The sequence below is a fragment of the Oncorhynchus kisutch genome, linkage group LG18 (assembly GCF_002021735.2).
Source record: "Oncorhynchus kisutch isolate 150728-3 linkage group LG18, Okis_V2, whole genome shotgun sequence".
Taxonomy (NCBI): Eukaryota; Metazoa; Chordata; class Actinopteri; order Salmoniformes; family Salmonidae; genus Oncorhynchus; species Oncorhynchus kisutch.
Genome location: NC_034191.2, coordinates 45,904,426 through 45,920,002, shown reverse-complemented (window position 1 = coordinate 45,920,002; position 15,577 = coordinate 45,904,426). Strand labels below are relative to the sequence as shown.

Genomic DNA, 15,577 nt, shown 5'->3' with positions numbered 1-15,577 from the left:
TTTGATTTGATTAGATTTTGACACCCACAATGTACGACTGCATGAGCTCACGCGCACACACACACACACACACACACACAACCCCACACAGTCAACACACAATGTATGCTCATACACACAAACATCACTACATCAAACATCTGAGCAGGATTTGTTCTGCCCTTTACCTGTCAGGTGAGTCATCAGGGAGACTAGGCATCACACACACGGACATGCAACCCCACACAGTCACTCACACAATGTATGCTCACACAGAGAGGGAAAGAGGATTTGTCCTGTCCTTTACCTGTCAGGTGAGTCATCAGGGGGATATCAGGTGTCAAACACTGTCACATCCTAGCACTGTGTGTGTGTGTGTGTGTGTGTGTGTGTGTGTGTGTGTGTGTGTGTCAAACACTGTCACATCCTAGCAGTGTGTGTGTGGTACTATACAGGCTTGGCACAAATGGTGGGCAAGGACCTGTCATAATGAAAGTGAGTCACTGGGTTTTCCCACTCCTCTATAATTGTCGCTGCCCCTAGGTACAGATCTAGTATCAGCTTCCCCTCCCCCAATCCTAACCTTAACCATTACTGGGGAAAATGCAATACTGATCCAAGATCTGGGGGAAACTTCACCTTCAACCACAAATGTCATTTCAGAGCTGTGGTGGCAGTAACGTTAAGACTTGATGTGACAGCCAGGGTGACATATCTCAGAATCATTTCTAACACATCCAACACTGATGTACTGATAAAAGCAGAGAGAATAGCATAGAAACCCATAGTGAAGATCTGTCTCAAAAATAATGATTGAAAATAAATGGAGAGATGAGAAAAATAAGGGAGAATTGAGAATCAAAGCTGAGATACTAGCATGCACCTCAAGCACAACCCATGTGCACACACACACACAGGCCAGCTCTATAGATAGGCACTAGTGGCGGTCGGTGCCGTTTAAGGTGAGGGAGGACGATGTTTTTTTTTTCATGAGCATGGCCTTATTTCTATTACAGCATATTGGATGACTGTCATTCATATTCCATTCATCCAGTTCAATGTAACATTGCTAGGTTTAGGCTAACTATAATGACTCAAATGTTTCCTATACCCATCATGAGGTTGCTACAACCTAGCTTACAAATAAAAGAACACATACGGAAATATTTTAGTAATCAAGGTGCTGCCTGGATTGTATTGACACATTCAATACCAAACAAGAGCTTCTATTGGACAAATTCAAGTATGTTTATCCCCATTTTGTTCCCTTTGCTTCCGTTTAAGGAACATGTTTTAAACAGAATTGGTGGAATGAACACACCCCTGATCACCCGTAAACACAGTTCACGTTCATAGCAGCCACATACAAACTGCATGATCACTTTGCTCATTGTATATTCCTTCTTGCATCTACACGCTCTACAGTGCTCACAGCCTACATTGTCACCATATTAGCTAATGTCATAGTCAACATGGCTACTAGAATTAAAACGTTAGAAAACAATCACGAGGTGTACAGAAAGCAGTTTAGCAGTTACACCGGTGGGCCCTGGTGGCAATACATTTCTAAAACCAAAAGCCTACCTTGACTTGGAAGACTTCCACTGTTGGATAGCCATGGTCAGCTAGCTAACATAGCATCCCTTGCTGTTTGAGCCAGGTGTTTGACTAGGCTAAACTAGCTAGCTGCATTTTCTGGCCAATTAGGTGAAAGTTTAAAAATAAATACAACAATATATAGCTCTCTGCTTCTAAGTCATTTTTTAAAGGGAAGAATTTGTTCAAAACTGTTAAACTATTGTCTTTTTCTTTGAGTCAACTACTCACCACATTTTATGCACTGCAGTGCTAGCTAGATGTAGCTTATGCTTTCAGTACTAGATTCATTCTCTGGTCCTTTGATTGGTGGACAACATGTCAGTTCATGCTGCAAAAGAGCTCTGATAGGTTGGAGGACGCCCTCCGGAAGTTGTCATAATTACTGTGCAAGTCTATGGAAGGGGTGAGAACCATGAGCTTCTTAGGTTTTGTATTGAAGTCAATGTACCCAGAGGAAGACTAGCTGTCCTCCGGCTACACCATGATGCTACCCCAGAGAGTGCTGTAAAAGCAACTGTGGACCTTCATTGAAAAACATGTGTGTGTTTTAATCAATGGTTAGGTGACATAAAACTATACTAAATATATTCATATCACAATAGAATAACTTTTTTAATATTTCACAATTTTTTAAATAAAATGTACTGAGGATGGTCCTTCACGTCCTCCTCTGAGCAACCTCCACTGGTACGCACTACACAAACATCTGCCAGAGCCAATTAATGTTAATTAAATGTCAATCCAACCGAAATGTGTGATTTAATTTTTACAATTTTAATTATGGATATTTTTGTATTTGCATTATTATTTATTTTATTTTATTTACACAGAACTGGGATGATGTTACTGCCGCGTACGTCATTCAGTATCTTCAGCTTGAAGCAGGAGGGCATTTCCCGCGGAAAGATAAGGACTAGGCTACAACCAGGTCCATTATTTATTTATTTCCCGGAGGCAGCATGGAAAATACCGAACCCCACTAGAGAATACACGGCAGCTTCGATTTTAGCAGCCAATCTCCTTACATTTAAAAACGTTGAGATGGGCAATGCTAAGAATACGCATTCACAACCTCGACCCATGTCCTCCGAAAATCACTGGAGAATACACGGCTGCTTCGATTTGAGCAGCAAATCACCTTACATTTAAAACGTTGAGGAGGGCAATGCTAAGAATACGCATTCACAACCTCGACCCATATCCTCTTCAAATGCAACATTGTAGCCCATTCAAGAAAATCCTTTACATGAACGCAACATTGTCTCTCGCAGCATCAAGACAAACTCCCCTTCACCGAAAACTTGCAGGCATATCACAGTTGATATCACCATTCAAATTTAGCAGCTGTGTTCATTCAACCCAAATCGCATTAACACAATTATGAATGTCAAGTTCGTCAGGATCTGGGCGCAATGGTGCGGCTCGCATCTCCAACAATCAATTCAAAATCAACGGGTGGCTATAGCGTTATTGTAGGTACAGGGGGGGCGGTGAGTGAATAAAAAACACTAACACGTTGAGCTCTAACAATATAGGCCTACTGAATAAGGTACAGTCATAACCTTTGTTTTTCCCATTGACCCACCGTCACTGCCGAATGCCTGACAGCATTGGATGCCGTCTGCCTTATCTCCGCCGCACTCCCGGGCTTGAGCAGGTTCTTCGTGAATCTCCGGGTCGATTCCGCTGCCATTTCAGAACGGTCCACACTATTCCTCTGGTTCAAGCGCCGACGTTCGCCCAGATTTACAACGCGTGTGTCTATTGCAAATCCAATGAATACGCCAGCAACGGCTCTGCTCCCCTCCTCGTCTCGCTGCTGCTTCTACTAGGCTACTAGTACTACACAGCAGCCCTGCTTGCGTAGGCTACAGATGCCAATTCAGCGAGATTCTACCAATGCCCCTGCGCTACAGAGTCAAAGGAAGCGGAACTAATGGCCCATCTCTCTCCAACCCCTGGGCTGCAAGAAGCCTTTAAACTATTAACGTTTTAATAATTTAACATAGGCTGGGTTTTCCCAAACACAGTACGCCCAAACCCCTGCTATTTGATGAGGATTATCTGTTGCTATAAGTCTACGAAACGTTCAAATTGGTCATACAACTAAATTATAAAAGGCTTGCAATAACAGGGACCATTATGCCCATCATTTGGCCTCTGCCACAGGCCTAGACCAGGCCAAGGAGAGAGGAGAATAACATCCAGAATGTCATCAACTCATCAGCAGTCCACTCAGGACCATCGTTAGAGAGGGAGGAAAAATGGTCACACAGCGACCTATTGTGGTGGAATAGGCTAGTGCAAGACGTTCATTAATGTTTTTTTTTTTCTATAGGTAGCATTATCATAATAGGCTACACAACGCTGTGGCATGGTTGCAACATTGTTGGGCACTATACTGTATATCCACGTTGAATACAAGCCATCGTCGGATATGATATCTGGTATGTTCGCATTGAACCATTAACAAGTCCTATTTTGCATTAATGACAATGTTAGCTGGCTATCAGTAAGGAATAAACGCAAAATGTCCTACACATTTGACAAGTCCAAACCATAGCCTATGTCCTTCTGAAAACACGATTCCTATATGATGATGGCAATCCAATAGAAATACATTCGTCCACTCTTGTCCTTCTGCACAAAGCATTCAAGTGAACCATCCCATCCACGGATGTCAAAATGTCCAGATGTTTTGGTTTCTTGAGTCTGTGTTGCAAAGTGAGGACACATTGACCTACACGTGGGTGTTTCCCGTCGCCAAAATAGCCATGGAGACCTAGATAATAGACTACTTCATAGGCCTACCATTTGGCTTTGGTAATTAATGGGAAATGTGGCTTCCATGGAGATCTTGGCAGTTAAGCTCTATGGACTTGTATCTTACCTTAAGGCAACAGAGCAGACGAAGGCATTTTTAAATAGTTGGAGACCTACCGCATAAGTTTCCATAAAACACGTGTCCAACTTAGCTTAGTTGATTCTAAAGAAGATTTATCCGTTGTTTGATGGAATAAGGAATCCGTACTCATTTATTGTACTCTGGCTCCCCGGTTTGTCCACTCTTCAGTACTGCAGCTCTATGAGAAATAATAATTACACCAAATTTGCAATTGTATGCATTGCCTTCATTTCTTAATTTTCTTGAAGATGTTTAGTGCTTTGAAGGCTTTCAGGACTTTGCAGTTTTTCAAGGACGGCTTGTTGGTCTTGTTTGTTTTCAGGGGCTTGGGGATGGTCTTGGTCAGGAAACCAGGTTCGCTTATTTTCTGCTTCTCTTGAGGTTAGTTGAAACATCCTAGAAAGAAAATCACAGCACTTATAGACAACTGCCCACAATGTCCCTATAAGAGTAGATATTGACTAATGCCAAGTTCACGTGCTATCGGAGTTATCGTGCCATCGGAGTTGTCGAATCTTCCTTAGTTCCAACTTGAAAGACTCACCAAATCGAAATTACATTTGGGAAACTGAGAGAGGTTTGTTTTCAGAGTTGTGACGTTTCACCACTGTTCTTTTACCTTTTCAACCAAAAGATAACTACAACCTTATCAATATGGATAATTAGGCTACATTTGACATTTGATAATGTAGCTAGTTTGGCCATACTGTCAATGTTAAGCAAGCTAGCTAACTTTATTATTACCAACGTCACCTAGCTTGTCAAGCTAACTAAAATCGTATTGGTTGAATAATCATTCTGACCAAAAAGCACAGGAATGAAACAAAGTCGTATTTTCGACATCACAACTAGAAAGTAGGAAGTTCGACGAGCACGTGAGCTCGGCATAATAAACACTCAACAGCCCAAAAAAGGGTTGTTGCTGTAGGTTTAAGTCTCATAGAATGTAAAGTTTATTTAATTTTTATTTTCACCTTTATTTAACCAGGTAGGCTAGTTGAGAACAAGTTCTCATTTGCAACTGCGACCTGGCCAAGATAAAGCGTAGAAATTCGACACATACAACAACACAGAGTTACACATGGAATTAACAAAACATACAGTCAATAATACAGTAGAACAAAAGAAAACAAAAAGTCTATATTACAGTGAGTGCAAATGAGGTAAGTTAAGGAAATAAATAGGCCATGGTGGTGAAGTAATTACAATATAGCAATTAAACACTGGAATGGTAGATCGGCAGAAGATGAATGTGCAAAGTACGTTTTAGGGTTAAAAATGGGATGAAATCCCTTTCTATAGGATCCATTCAGATGTACACTCATCAATAAACTTTTCTTATGTTCTTATTTTTTTAAAGGAGACCGGGATCTCCTTCTGGAGTAGGAAGTACGACAGACACCGAGTCGTGACTAGAACCCATTAGAAATGCATTAGAAATGTGTGCAAAGACATCCGATCACATAAATATGACCCAATAGGAGTGTTGATACTGGGGCTTATGGTTTAGTTTAAGTACTTGGAAGCTTAGTTTACTATTGAGCGATTATGGATCAGTAGTTGGCAGGCTGTCTTACTTAGGCTTACTTACATGTTGCTTTTCCTCGTGTTTGCCTTGAATCAGGGCTTTGGTCCTGTGAAAGGACAAACACCAATGTCATGTGAATGAGAACAAATCCGAACATGATCAAACTAATATCACATCCACTTACAGCTTGTTCAGAGTCTGTCTATACATCCTCTCAGTGATATGGAGTTTTTGATGTAGGAGGATTTATTCTCTTCAAGCTGCCAAATTGTGTCTGTTGCAAAGTAAACAGACATCATAAAGTAAAGAAACATATCAATACAGAATAAAGTGAAATTTGGCTGATGGGACATATGTTGTGTGTTTGTAATAGTCTACGTGTCTATTCATGAAAAAATCACATTGATGAACTCTTTGGTCCTAACCCAGTTTACTTACTTACTAATGGCGCTACCTACTCCAGACGACTCGTTTTTTAAATCATGAGCAAAACAGATTTCATTTGATTTAGAATGCTAAGCCAGACAAAATTAAGCGTACCTAATTATATCATGAATATGAGTTTGGGGGGCTAAAATGATTAAAAATCAAATCTTTAAACCTCTCACCAAAAGCTTCACTCATACAAAAGTTATGCTTAAACCCCAAATGGTTCCCCAGTAGATTATTAAAGGCTAATCCTTTGTTTAAAAAAAAAACATTTTTGCTTTTATACAGATTACAGCTCCTCATTTCTGATTTACTGAACATGTTGTTGTTTTTAAGTATCGCCTTTCTTAAACAAGCCCGTAAAAAGCTGGTTAAAATTGCAGTTTTATCCTCCATAAAGATAGAACAAATATTACAACAAATGTTAAACTCAAATATAGTGATGAATTAAAAAAAACATTCTTTATGGAATAAAGAAAAAGTAATATATTTATTAACAATATTAGGAATAGAAACGGTGGAGTTATCGAAAATATATCAGAATGTCTGCTCAATCCAAACAACCATAATCACAAAAATCTAGGAGGCAAGTGGAAAAGGGAGAAGGTAGGGAACTTGTTTGTCTGCCATATATTAAAGATACAAATTGGCTGAAAAAAATTGGCATAAATAGACAAATATACCAGTTTCATTTGAGGACAAAAATGTGGACAGCTGCGCCATAGAGGTTGCAAAATAAATGGGAAGAGATTTTCGATGTACCAATTCCATGGCACATGGTTTATGAACTGGTACAAAAAATAACACTTGATTTAACACTTTAAAAAGGAAAGAAATTCCATAAATTAACTTTTAACAAGGCACACCTGTTAATTTAAATGCATTCCAGGTGACTAGCTCACAAAGCTGTCATCAAGGCAAAGACTGGCTACTTTGAGGAATCTAAAATCTCATTTGATTTGTTTAACACTTTTTTTGTTACTACATGATTCCATATGTGTTATTTCGTAGTTTTGATGTCTTCACTATTATTCTACAATGTAGAAAATAGTACAGATAAAGAAAAACCCTGGAATGAGTAGATGTGTACAAACTTTTGACTGGGTACTGTAAGTATTCAGACCCTTTACTCAGTACTTTGTTGAAGCACCTTTGGAAGCGATTACAGCTTTGCGTCTTCTTGGGTATGATGCTACAAGCTTGGCACACCTGTATTTGGGGAGTTTCTCCCATTTTTCTCTGCAGATCCTCTCAAGCTCTGTCAGGTTGGATGGGGAGTGCCTGCACATCTATTTTCAGGTCACTCCAGAGATGTTAGATCGGGATCAAGTCCGGGCTGTGGCGGTGCCACTCAAGGACTTGTCCCGAAGCCACTACTGCGTTGTCTTGGCTGTGTGCTTAGGGTCATTGTCCTGTTGGAAGGTGAACCTTCGCCCCAGTCTGAGGTCCTGAGTGCTCTGGAGCAGGTTTTCATCAAGTATCTCTCTGTATTTTGCTCCATTCATCTTTCCCTCGATCCTGACTAGTCTCCCAGTCCCTGCCACTAAAAAACATCCCCACAGCCTGATGCTGCCATTACCATGCTTCACCAGGGGTATGGTGCCAGGATTCCTCTAGATGTGACGCTTGGCATTCAGGCCAAAGATTTCAACCTTGGTTTCATCAGACCAGATAATCTTGTTTCTCATGGTCTGAGAGTCCTTTAGGTGCCTTTTACTGAGGAGTGGCTTCCGTCGGGCAACTCTACCATAACGGCCTGATTGGTGGAGAGCTGCAGAGATGGTTGTCCTTTTGGAAGGTATTTATTTTTATATATATATATATATAAAGTTTGCAAACATTTCTATAAACCTGTTTTCGCTTTGTCATGATGGAGTATTGTGGGTAGATTGATGAGGATTTTTTATTTATTGAATCCATTTTAGAATAATGCTGTAACGTTAACAAAATGTGGAAAAAAGGAAGGTGTCTGAATACTTTCCGAATGCACTGTATGGCAATGAACTATTTGCATATAGCTCTACTGCAGCTCTGATTGGTTATGCCGCACTGGCCTAGAGTACGGGCTGAGTAGTGTGCATTCCGATGCGTTCCGATGCGTTCTGCCTACAACAAATAGTTAGTTTTGTTTCGGTATGTTGCATTGAAAGTGGCTAATGAGTAAAGGGAAACGTACACGAGTAAAAGGAAACGTTGACAGTGTTAATTAACAGGAAAAACTCTAGAAAGTTGAGTGAAGTTCAATCTGGTGCTTCTCTCTGTTGGCTAATATTTCTGCGCTCTGCGGGGCAGTCTTGAGGAGCTGCGCGGCAGTCTGGTAACCACGTTTAGAGGGAGCATTGGTATTGATACTTACGTATATTTTAGCAATTACATTTACCTTTTATACTTAAGTATATTTAAAACCAAATACCTTTAGACTTTTACTCAAGTGGTATTTTACTCAGTGACTTTCAATTTAACCTGATTTTCGGCCCAATACATCACTGGGGTCAAGCTTCCTGCCATACAGGACCTATATAGTAGGCGGTGTCAGAGGAAGGCCCAAAAAATTTTCAAAGATTCCAGCCACCCAAGTCATAAACTGTTCTCTCTGCTACCAAACGGCAAGCGGTACCGGAGCGTCAAGTCTAGATCCAAAAGGCTCCTTAACAGCTTCTACACCCAAGCTATAAGACTGCTGAAGAATTAATAAAATGGCCACCTCGCTGTTTATCTATGCTACCTCGACTAACCTGTACCCCCGCGACTCGGTACCCCCTGTATATAGCCACGTTATTGTTATGGAATTTTATAATGTTACTTTTTATTTTTTACTTTAGTTTATTTAGTAAATATTTTCTTAGCTCTATTTTATGAACTGTATTGTTGGTTAAGAGCTTGTAAGTATCAGTGGCACACCCCCACCTGTTTTGAGCCCCACATTTGTAGCAAAAAAGTTATTTTTGCATTAGTACGTGTCACATGTCAGTTTGCAAACAATATACCAAAAAATATATAATTTAGTTAATATAGCCGCATACAAGCATGGTCTCTTTTTTGTTTTCTTGAGTAAGGCAGCTCCAAAATGCAGGTGTTTCAGCCTAGCTCAGTGCTTTCTGTGGTGGTGGGGCAAGCCAGCAGAAAATACAGCGTTGCGCCGTGATTGGCTCAGTGTTCTATACCTGGCCATTTTATTAATTCTTCAGCAGTCTTATAGCTTGGGTGTAGAAGCTGTTAAGGAGCCTTTTGGATCTAGACTTGACGCTCCGGTACCGCTTGCCGTTTGGTAGCAGAGAGAACAGTTTATGACTTGGGTGGCTGGAATCTTTGAAAATTTTTTGGGCCTTCCTCTGACACCGCCTACTATATAGGTCCTGTATGGCAGGAAGCTTGACCCCAGTGATGTATTGGGCCGAAAATCAGGTTAAATTGAAAGTCACTGAGTAAAATACCACTTGAGTAAAAGTCTAAAGGTATTTGGTTTTAAATATACTTAAGTATAAAAGGTAAATGTAATTGCTAAAATATACGTAAGTATCAATACCAATGCTCCCTCTAAACGTGGTTACCAGACTGCCGCGCAGCTCCTCAAGACTGCCCCGCAGAGCGCAGAAATATTAGCCAACAGAGAGAAGCACCAGATTGAACTTCACTCAACTTTCTAGAGTTTTTCCTGTTAATTAACACTGTCAACGTTTCCTTTTACTCGTGTACGTTTCCCTTTACTCATTAGCCACTTTCAATGCAACATACCGAAACAAAACTAACTATTTGTTGTAGGCAGAACGCATCGGAACGCATCGGAATGCACACTACTCAGCCCGTACTCTAGGCCAGTGCGGCATAACCAATCAGAGCTGCAGTAGAGCTATATGCAAATAGTTCATTGCCATACAGTGCATTCGGAAAGTATTCAGACACCTTCCTTTTTTCCACATTTTGTTAACGTTACAGCATTATTCTAAAATGGATTCAATAAATAAAAAATCCTCATCAATCTACCCACAATACTCCATCATGACAAAGCGAAAACAGGTTTATAGAAATGTTTGCAAACTTTATATATATATATATATAAAAATAAATACCTTCCAAAAGGACAACCATCTCTGCAGCTCTCCACCAATCAGGCCGTTATGGTAGAGTTGCCCGACGGAAGCCACTCCTCAGTAAAAGGCACCTAAAGGACTCTCAGACCATGAGAAACAAGATTATCTGGTCTGATGAAACCAAGGTTGAAATCTTTGGCCTGAATGCCAAGCGTCACATCTAGAGGAATCCTGGCACCATACCCCTGGTGAAGCATGGTAATGGCAGCATCAGGCTGTGGGGATGTTTTTTAGTGGCAGGGACTGGGAGACTAGTCAGGATCGAGGGAAAGATGAATGGAGCAAAATACAGAGAGATACTTGATGAAAACCTGCTCCAGAGCACTCAGGACCTCAGACTGGGGCGAAGGTTCACCTTCCAACAGGACAATGACCCTAAGCACACAGCCAAGACAACGCAGTAGTGGCTTCGGGACAAGTCCTTGAGTGGCACCGCCACAGCCCGGACTTGATCCCGATCTAACATCTCTGGAGTGACCTGAAAATAGATGTGCAGGCACTCCCCATCCAACCTGACAGAGCTTGAGAGGATCTGCAGAGAAAAATGGGAGAAACTCCCCAAATACAGGTGTGCCAAGCTTGTAGCATCATACCCAAGAAGACGCAAAGCTGTAATCGCTTCCAAAGGTGCTTCAACAAAGTACTGAGTAAAGGGTCTGAATACTTACAGTACCCAGTCAAAAGTTTGTACACATCTACTCATTCCAGGGTTTTTCTTTATCTGTACTATTTTCTACATTGTAGAATAATAGTGAAGACATCAAAACTACGAAATAACACATATGGAATCATGTAGTAACAAAAAAAGTGTTAAACAAATCAAATGAGATTTTAGATTCCTCAAAGTAGCCAGTCTTTGCCTTGATGACAGCTTTGTGAGCTAGTCACCTGGAATGCATTTAAATTAACAGGTGTGCCTTGTTAAAAGTTAATTTATGGAATTTCTTTCCTTTTTAAAGTGTTAAATCAAGTGTTATTTTTTGTACCAGTTCATAAACCATGTGCCATGGAATTGGTACATCGAAAATCTCTTCCCATTTATTTTGCAACCGAAACAAAACTAACTATTTGTTGTAGGCAGAACGCATCGGAACGCATCGGAATGCACACTACTCAGCCCGTACTCTAGGCCAGTGCGGCATAACCAATCAGAGCTGCAGTAGAGCTATATGCAAATAGTTCATTGCCATACAGTGCATTCGGAAAGTATTCAGACACCTTCCTTTTTTCCACATTTTGTTAACGTTACAGCATTATTCTAAAATGGATTCAAGGTATAGCAGTGGTAAGGTGTTGGGACTGCTGTTGGGACAGATTTATGTAGGCCCTAACAGTTTGTGGGCACCGTTATAGTGCATTTAATGTATTGTTTAGTGTTGTGTAGTGGCTTTGCTGGCATTCATCCCACTTTAAATGTTTTTGCCCCACCAAGGTTTACATGCTAAAATCAGCACTGTAGCCTACTTTGGGGAAACAAAATACTAAATAGATAGATAAGAATGCGTCCAAACAATATAAGTGAAATTATAAACTAGGTGGTGAATGTTGATCGGCTGACAGCTGTGGTATATTAGACCGTATACCACAGGTATGACAAAAACATTTATTTTAACTGTTCTAATTACATTGGTAGCCACTTTATAATAGCAATAAGGCACCTCGGGGGTTTGTGATATATGGCCAATATACCGCGGCTAAGCGCTGTGTTGCGTCATGCTTAAGAACAGCCCTTAGCCCGTGGTATATTGGCCATATACCACACCCCCTTGGGCCTTATTGCTTAATTAAACAATGTGCTGAGTCCGCTTCATCACACAGTAGGCCTATAATAAGTGTTTGAATTAAAGGCATCCATTGGGTTTAACATAAAAATTGAAGATAATAACACATTTAAAATCAGATGCTCTGGTGTCTGGTCCCTAACAGCTTGTTAAGCCTATACATTTTAATCGATGTTGTGCGTTCATACTGCTAAAGATTTTATGAATTACAAATTAAAACTAGCTAGACTAACTAAATTAAATCAGGGGGCGTGTGCTTAGGCTACTGTCGAAGGTCAACTGTTAAACCAAAAGGTCAACAGTTAAACCAAAAGATCTTAGGCTACTTTATTCTGTAGGCCTATTTCCTGATAGGCAGTGGTATATAGGCAGTGGTCTAAGACACTGCATCTCAGTGCAAGAGGATTCCAGGCTGCATCACATCCGGCCGTGATTGGGAGTCCCATAGGTTAAACATTTCAATTAATTCATTTACCCATTTGCAATCCTCCAAGATAAGTTGATGCGATGTTCAAGTGCACGAACACCTGCAACAGTCACAAGAAAGAAGATTTGTTTTTATTTTCATAAATAAGTCTATAGGCCCTAAGTTCCCCTTTGTGTGTAGGCTAATTTTAGAGTCTCGAGCTCCATGTCTTCTGTCATTGTCACTATCAAGTATGTATGCGTATGTAACTGATGTGAAATGGCTAGCTAGTTAGCGGTGGTGCACGCTAATAGCGTTTCAATCGGTACCGTCACTCACTCTGAGACCTTGAAGTAGTTGTTTCCCTTGATCTGCAAGAGCCGTGGCTTTTGTGGAGCGATGGGTAACGATGCTTCGAGGGTGGCTGTTGTCGAAGTGTGCAGAGGGTCCCTGGTTCGAGCCCAGGTAGGGGCGAGGAGAGGGACGGAAGCTATACTGTTACACATACGCACTTTGGTAATGGAATCTAGGCTTACGACAGGAAATAGACCTCTTATTTTACTACATATAACTGTTTCAGGTTCTCCTCAGCTAAAATTCAACCTTTAATAATTAGTCTATAACAATTTAACTACCATAAAAAAAACTTTTAGATACCCTAATAAGCATTCCTTCTCTGTTTCCATCTATAGTTGACCTTTTTGACATCAATGTTACAGCACAGTGTTGACCACAAGATGGAGACAGAGTAAAGGAAATGGACATATCAAAATGGAAATAGATTCTCAAACATACAGGAAGGTTACTAACTACAGGTTGCTGTAACTCATTTCAGTATGTGAAGTATAGCAACCTGTTTGCACACAATGAATGAATAGGCTTGTGGGTCCTTTACTGGAATGCATTTAGCACCATAACGGACAGTCTAACTATACAGCTACACTAGAGTGTTTCATTCCATGATTTGTATTAGAGAAAGAGTTTTAGTCAAATAAAGAAGACGGAGAGATATACTGTCCTAAAATTAACCTTGCTCCTATCGGCTGTTTTTCATGCATGTCTGAACACACACACACACATACACACACAATCACACGCATATGCACAAACACATGCTCTCTCTTTCTTTCTATCTCTCTCTCTCTCTCTCTTTCTATCTCTCTCTCTCTAATACACCAGATGTTTTATTGGGAGGTATCACATGAACATGTGCAGTCTGACAGGTCGTCTCGTCTCACCCCAGCGTTGAGGACAGAGCCAGGCCAGCAGCTAGCCTCCAGGGGAGGAGGAGGAGGGAGAGGGAGAGGAGAAGGGGAGGCTGGGGCCCGAGGGAGCCCAGGCAGGATCACATATCTCTGGGCTAATTTCTCACATGGTGGAGGAGCCTTCCATCTCATTTCCTCCTCCAAGCCCAACATCCTCCCAAGGAAAATAATTTACAAGGTAACAAAATAGGATTGTGTGTCTGACTGAGAGCAATGTTGTCCTCCCACCCAGTCCGAAGAGTGTGAGTGAGAATGAGAGGGAGAGAAGGAGAGAGGGGAGAGATGGTGTGCAGCACTGCCAGAGAAAGACAAGCTGATGGTGGATATACGACCCCAGAGCGAGGGAGAGGGGGAGCGAGACAAAGGTGAGAAGGGAGAGCGAGGCAGAGAGGAATATGGAAATAGAGGGAGAGACAAAGGGGCTACAGAGAGATTGAGAGGGAGTAAGTGAGAAAGGAAGAGAGACAGATCATGTAGTCTATTGTTTCACACCTGAGGCCAACATGGTGGTAGGAGTGTGTCAGAGTTGATCAACACTCCTACACAGACTGGCTGTAGGGTCTCTCACCTGCACATCCTATCAGTAGACATAGCACCAGTTGTACTAAACATTTGTACATAGTCATGCAAAATTACATTTATGTTATTTGAAGGTAAAAGATAGAGAGTGGATTTAAATTTTAGATTTAAATATAGTGTTTTGAATTATTATTATTTTTGCAAAATTGAGAAAGTCAGGTCCCTTAATTTCTCTTTTTCTAAGGAGCCTGATGGATCGCTCTACTTCTGCATCCCCTAATGGCACCCTATACCCTATATAGTGCACTACTTTTGACCAGGGAACAAAGGGCGTTGGACAATTGTAGTGCACTACATAGGGAATAAATAGGGTGCAATTTAAGACAGAACCTACTTCTCTTGGACAGGTGTTATCACCTGCATTTTCATCAACAACCCATGTGGAAGAGGGGAGGCTAGATAAAATGCCAGGGTTTAAGACTTCCACGTTTCTCTCAATGCTGAGTTGCACATTTCAGAATCTTCTAATGTCCCTGAAACAGCACAGACAGGCTGTGAACAACCTATAGATCTGCCTTTCCACTTAGGAATGGGATGGGGATGAATGAAAGTGTGTCAACACAGGAGAGGTGTGTGTATGTGATTCTGTACTCTGAATAAATATAGAAGAGACATAAGTATTTAAATACTAAAGTTTGCATTCAGTTAAAAGAAGACAAAAAAATGTTTGTATGAAGGTCATTGGGATACTTTGCTGTATTGACCTAAATGACAGGATTTTGATGAGCAAACTTTAGGATGGAAGGTTTACCCATGGAGCTAGTATAATTCAATGGGTTTACCTCTCTTTTAATTGATAATGAATAATCCACTATTTTTTTAAGAGTGCCTCCTGGCTGCAATATGAGGAATTGCAACCAGCAATATGAGCACTTTTAACAGTTCATGGTGCATTTTATTATCAATAACAAACCAATTTTTCTAATAACTATGAATATGCTATAGGTCTATTGTTTTACTTGCCCGCCCAGTTTGAGTCCATGACCATCTGTGTGTGTTAGAATGGAATGGAGTT

The 15,577-nt window shown here is 40.8% G+C and overlaps 1 protein-coding gene across 2 annotated transcripts in view; it reads right to left on the bottom strand.

Moving 5' to 3' along the window:
* Nucleotides 1-12,839, bottom strand: part of dock10 (dedicator of cytokinesis 10) — a 191,852-nt gene extending 179,013 nt beyond the window's left edge. For both annotated transcript variants that reach the window (XM_020507578.2, XM_020507579.2), the window contains exons 1-4: nucleotides 12,788-12,839; nucleotides 6,196-6,285; nucleotides 6,075-6,117; nucleotides 3,164-4,879 (exon numbers count right to left, since the gene is read on the bottom strand). In XM_020507578.2, the coding sequence (XP_020363167.1) occupies nucleotides 3,164-3,271 (108 nt within the window). In that variant the 5' untranslated portion in view covers nucleotides 3,272-4,879; nucleotides 6,075-6,117; nucleotides 6,196-6,285; nucleotides 12,788-12,839. The remainder of the gene's footprint in view (nucleotides 1-3,163; nucleotides 4,880-6,074; nucleotides 6,118-6,195; nucleotides 6,286-12,787) is intronic.
* Between the last annotated feature and the right edge of the window lie 2,738 nt (nucleotides 12,840-15,577).